The sequence below is a fragment of the Pongo abelii genome, chromosome 4, assembly GCF_028885655.2.
Source record: "Pongo abelii isolate AG06213 chromosome 4, NHGRI_mPonAbe1-v2.0_pri, whole genome shotgun sequence".
NCBI classification, from domain to species: Eukaryota; Metazoa; Chordata; class Mammalia; order Primates; family Hominidae; genus Pongo; species Pongo abelii.
Window position 1 is genome coordinate 149,660,810 of NC_071989.2, and position 6,093 is coordinate 149,666,902.

General features: G+C 45.8%; 1 protein-coding gene across 1 annotated transcript; it reads right to left on the reverse strand.

The window, feature by feature from the left end:
- Positions 1-4,328: 4,328 nt before the first annotated feature.
- Positions 4,329-5,836, reverse strand: SLC25A2 (solute carrier family 25 member 2). Its single transcript, XM_002816001.6, has one exon. It carries the CDS (start codon positions 5,647-5,649, stop codon positions 4,744-4,746), a length of 906 nt encoding a protein of 301 aa, XP_002816047.1. The 5' UTR covers positions 5,650-5,836; the 3' UTR covers positions 4,329-4,743.
- Between the last annotated feature and the right edge of the window lie 257 nt (positions 5,837-6,093).

Here is a 6,093-nt window from a genome sequence, read left to right on the forward strand (position 1 = left end):
CCCAGGGCTGTCTTGGAGAACATGTGACTCAGCTTGACCCGACACCAACCAGAAAGGTTTGCCCAGGAACTTGGGTTGGGAACAATCAGGGGCTGAAGTGATGATTCATAGAGCCCAGTCTTACAGTCCAAAAAAGAAAGGAAAGTGCCCACCGGAACCCACTAGAGCCCACTGTGCCCCTGCCCACAAAAGGAGAAGAAACTTTTTCCTGGGAGCCTGCTGACTATACAAAGGACAAAGGCATTTCTATGCCAGGCCTTGTTCCCTTATCTGAGTGGGCCGGAGGTCTATGTAAGTTTTTATTTCTATGCCAGGCCTTGTTCTCTTATCTGAGTGGGCCGGAAGTCTATGCAAGTTTTTATCCAAATGGACCAGAGGTTTTTCTATCTGTGCAGCTGTGGGCATGTCTCCAGGCACAACACCCTGTGCTAGTTCCTTATCGGTGCCTGCAGCTTGAATTTTTTCCCAGGCTCCTTTTTATGTTATGTGGGGATGAGACACTGACCCATGGGCTGGGGGCTCTCCAGGGACCCTTCCCTTGCTGTCTACCTAAGGCAAGCTAACTAACTCCTTTCAGTTTCAACACTGAAATACTTTGCTTTCTAAAATGGATCTCAGGGAAGACTTCTGGCCTATTTCACATGAATAAATGAATCTCAGAGAAGATGTCTTGCCTATTTCACATGAATCTAGAGAGATCAGAGGCAGTAGAGAATTATAGACTTTGAAAACAGGGATTTTAAAGTTGAGGAGTTGCTCAAGTTGGAAATGCAGGCCCTGGACAGAGGGATACTTTCTGGTCTTGAGCAAAAATCTCCAGTAGTTTCAGTCACACAACAACTTCCTGGAAATAATTATCACCCTCCTTAGAGGTCTGGACCAGAAGAAAGAGAATCTACATTTCTTCTGAGTTCAGCAACAAGATCATGAAGAAAATGAGCAGCTTTGATACTCCATTGCCAGATATGATCCTTCTGAGATATCACATATACTTACCTACTACAGCTTAGCATCCAGTGAATGCTAGGACACAGAAAGAATTTCTAACTACAATATCTTTCAGCAATGCAAGATGCAGACCCTTTGGCCTTGACAATAGACCAAAAGGTATAATAAATTACAGAAGAGATTTTTCAAAATTAAGGGGCAAATTATGTTATGTGGAAGTGAAGAAAATTTTAAAATAAGGCTAGGCATCAGAAAAATGATTTGATCAATTTAAATCTTAGAAACAAATACCATGGCACTAATTTAAAGAATACAAAAAGCCACAATACAAAAACACAATTAAGAGAAGGGGACAATCCCAGCACTTTGGGAGGCCGAGGTGGGTGAATCACTTGAGGTCAGGAGTTCGAGACCAGCCTGGCCAACATGGTGAAACCCCTGCCTCTACTAAAAATACAAAAATTAGCCGGTTGTGGTGGCACAGGCCTGTAATCCCAGCTACTAGGGAGGCTGAGGCAGGAGAATTGCTTGAGCCCGGGAGGTGGAGGTTGCAGTGAGCCGAGATCGTGCCACTGCACTCTGGGCGACAGAGCGAGACTCCATCTCGAAAACAAACAAACAAAAACAAAGAGAAGGGGACTGTTCGTTAAATTCAGAGATTCCATCACTGATTACACACACGCAATATAAAATTTGGATTCCACTTTTTTCTTCTAAATTTTATTCTAAAATATCACTCTTCTAAATATAGAACAAACATCTAGACTGTCAGATCCTTGAAGTCAGAAACCAGATACCATTAGTGTCTGAACAGCGACAGTTCAATACGATACATTGTAAATGGTGTGAGTTAAATAAGTATTACATAGATAAATAATTTAGTGATAGAACCCTCAACTCTCTTTAAACACAGTATTTCAAATTACTGTATTTTTGCTTAGAGATCTGAAATGATACAAGTTGTATCCAAATATTGAACACTGAATTAAGCAAATAGGACAGGAAAAAAATTCTCCTGACTTAGATTTCTATTCCTCACTCCCACTATCCTTACTTGCCTCATACTATTTTTGTTGAAGGTATTGAGTTAAATCTTTAATGGATGACACATAAGAAGGTATGCTGACAACAAAGCTAACTTAGACTAGCTCATGGGTGCCAGGCAGCGGGACGGTGGACTCTGAAACGATCCATTTCTTGTTAAATGCCAGTCCCGTTTTCTATTTAATACAGGCCTGCTCCGATGAAGCACCACTCCATAGCTACTGACCATTTAAGTATGGAATATATAACTTAAATCTATAAATAACTTTAAAGTATAAACATGATTTTCTTTTAAAGTAAAAGTAAATAAATGGAAGATCAGCCATAGCTCTGGGGCACACCAGGCCTAACACTGAGCCTCCCCTCCCCTAAATGTCCACAGCAACACTTACTGGTCAGTATCTCATTTCCCTGACTATCTTACTTCTGACACTAAGGCTAGAGTTACCACAGAGACTTCATAGATAGCAAAAAGCTTAGGGAAACAAAGTTTCCCACAGGAATTACATTCTGTCAAATGATAAACCCACATGGTACAGACTATTATTAAGACTGGTAGTCTGCTTCTTTTCAGCTTTAGAGGCTGCTTAAGAAAACTTGTTACTGAAAGAGACCCTGCTGGTGGTCTTGGAGCAACACAGAATGATGGGGCTTACTTTAGTGGTGACAAGAATGACACGGCCAAAGAACAGTTGCTTATCTCCAAGTCTGTGGGGATCAGATAAATGAACTACGTTTTGGGGTTGGGGGTTGTCCTTTGTTTCAGAGGGGTTTTGACAGTGTACATATACATACATATGGCATATAGTTCAATAAAATTACTTTTCTTCTGTTTCATTGCTTAGTCACACCCCATACATAGTTATCATTAAAATTTACTGATGGCAAGTACCAAATTTAGAAGACTCTAGCACTGTAAAGGCATGGGAAGGTATTATGGACCCCAAGGTAAACTTCAAGAAACGGTTGTCCCTAACATGACTCATTGTGGAGCAAAAGCACTAAGTTCTGTCTAGTTCCATCTGAGAGTAGATGACTTTTACCCACAAGTATTGTTAGCAAACAGGGAACAAAAGCTTCTCTTAGCTTTGTCACTTTCTGTTCCCCAGGAAGGTTTCTGGCTGATGGAGGCAGAGAGGACAGTGAGTGACTCAGAATGAATCAACAACCTCTAAATGGGCCAATAGGAAACCCTTGAGTCCTACCCAGGCCAGGACCCAGAGACTGGAAGCTAAGAACTGTTAGCAGCCACATGGGTCTTCATCAAAACATAGGTGCACAGCTCCTTCCTCGAACTAAAGCCCAGCTCCTTTGAGGGGGAGAAGGGAAGCTGGTGCAGGAAGGCTATGTGGATTCCCCAAGGCCTGATGATACTCTAGACCATCTCTAACCATACAGGCAGAGTGCAGAATATAATCCCACTTTGAAAATGGATAACACTATATTAAGGGTATTGTTTCTTGGGAAAATCCACAATGCTTACTCTGAAACTTTTAACTCAAGAATGTCAAAGCCACACTGGTATGCAGGTAACTTCTCCTCTTAAAAATATAGATGAGGCCAGGCGCGGCGGCTCATGCCTGTAATCCCAGAACTTTGGGAGGCCTAGGCAGGTGGATCACCTGAGGTCAGGAGTTCATGACAAGCCTGGCCAACATGGCAAAACCCCATCTCTACTAAAAACACAAAAGTTAGCTGGGCGTGGTGGCATGCACCTGTAGTCCCAGCTACTGGGGAGGCTGAGGTAGAAGAATCACTTGAACCTGGGAGGCGGAGTTTGCAGTGAGCCGAGATCGTGCCACTGCACTCCAGCCTGGGCAACAAGAGTGAGATTGCATCTCAAAAAAAAAAAAGTATATATATATGAGAGAGAGAGAGGAGTATTTTGGTATCAAGCACCACATGAAGACGTTTCAAAACTTGAACTGCCTAATGTAATGCACATGTTAAGCAGACTTTAAAAGAGATCCTGGCTGGGTGCGGTGTCTCATGCCTATAATCCCAGCACTTTGGGAGGCTGAGGTGGGTGGATCACCTGAGGTCAGGAGTTTGAGACCAGCCTGGCCAACATGGTGAAACAGGTGAAAGCCTGGCCATCCCTACTAAAAATGCAAAAATTAGCTGGGCGTGGTGGCCGGCACCTGTAATCCCAGGTACTCAGGAGGCTGAGGCAGGAGAATCACTTGAACCAGGGAGGCAGAGGTTGCAGTGAGCTGAGATCATGCCACAGCACTCTAGCCTGGGCGACAGAGTGAGACTCCATCTCCAAAAAAAAAAAAAAAAAAAAAGAGAGTGATCCTAAGTAATCATTCATACATACCTAGCTTCACAAAATATGGTCAATTCTGAGTTTGGGGGGCTGATATTTGAGATTATATATAGAACTAAATTGTTTCACTCACGACATAGAATCATCCAAACTGCATGTACACACAAACGGCTTTATGCAAAGGCCCTGACAGAATGATATTTAGTTTTTCAGATTAGGTACATAGGGCCAACCAGCCCACCCTGTACATTCCAGCAAGTGCAAGAGCAGCAACCTTCCTATTTCAATACAATTATGGGCAGAAATTATATGATGTAAAATAGAGGCCCTTCCATAAAGTTAAGATTTAGGGTAGAAGAAGGGAAGATAAAACCAAATTCCCATGAAGTCAAAATTCGGCAGTGGTCTTGTACTCTGCTGAACCCTGTGATGAACTGTAGTCCTCAAACTCTTGGACTCGGATCCAGGTTCACCAAGACACTTCAGTATGCTTCCAACTGGCTCATCATCCTCTTCCTGCTGTATTCATAGGCCACAAACAGTGCCCCATTGGCAGGGATTGCTCGAATCATAGTAGCTTTCAGTCCAGAATATAAGGCTACTATTCCTTCATTTCTCACAACACTTAAGAGGGTACCAATAAATCCTGCTTGTTTCCCATACATGGAAAGAACTTGAATTCTGGATTTAATACAATCCACTGGGAACACGACAAGCCAGAGGCAAATTCCAGCAACTCCACCACTTAACATCAAATGGACAGGGCCTAGTTCATCTTTTGATCTCCCTGACGCAAAAAACGATCGGCTCAGTTCATAGCCACCAAAGAAAAAGAAATAACCCGGTACTTCTTGAAGTAGAGTACTCGAGAGTCCATGGTAGAAGCCCAAGGGGCCATCCTTTTTAAGGATACCCTTCACGACAGACCAAATTGTATTATGGCCTTTTGCTATCTTCCCTGACATCTCCATTTCATACATGGTCTGTAGCCGGCACTTCACAAGCTCAGTGGGGCAGAGAGCCAGTGCAGCAAATGCAGAGGCGAAGGACCCCGCGGCTGCAGTCTGGAGATCACTCAGCTTTGCCTGCTTGTCCATTCCAGCCACTTTCCTGACAAACTGCTGGCAGAACCCGTAGCACATGAAGAGGACCGAGTTTTCGGCGACGTAGGCCATAAGTGCCGGGCCCGTGCCCTTGTAGAAGCCCCGGAGACCCACTTGGGCGTATGTCTTCAGGAAGCAGTCGGTGAGGCCCTTGTACAGGTCAGGGAACGTCTGCATCTTCACTTTTATTGTGTCGAAGGGCTGCCCAGTCAGTACACACGCTGTCCCCCCTGCGGCCCCCGCTGTGAGGTCGATGGCGGCTTGGATGCCAGGACTGGACTTCATGTTCGCTCACTCGTCTGAGGGTCCCAGTGGAAGGCGACTAACTCCCCAGAGCGTGGGACCGGCTTTTCACGTCCAGCCGCAGCGAGCGCGGGGATTGGGGTTGGGGGTTGTGGGGTGGCTCTGCCGCCTGTTCTGGGCTCTCACCCCAGTGCTGGGGAAGCCGCTCAACCCCACGCTCCGCCGCGGGCCGCCCCCTCCCCCCGCCCCCGCGCACTGAAATAACCCCCAGCTGCCAGCCCCGCGCGCAGCTCACTAGCGTTCCTGCGGCTCCTGGCGCACTGGCCGGGCCCCCAGCCGCCTCCAGCGTGGAGCCGCCATCCCTGCACCCGCAGGCGGGGGACGCGGACTGAATAAATACTTTTAGTGTACTGCGACTGGGCGCAGTGGCTCACTCCTGTATCCCAGCACTTTGGGAGGCCGAGGCGGGAGGATCGCTTGAGCCCA

Excerpts from the sequence above, each read along its gene's own strand:
- SLC25A2 (XM_002816001.6), bottom strand. The coding sequence starts at position 5,649 with ATGAAGTCCAGTCCTGGCATCCAAGCCGCCATCGACCTCACAGCGGGG.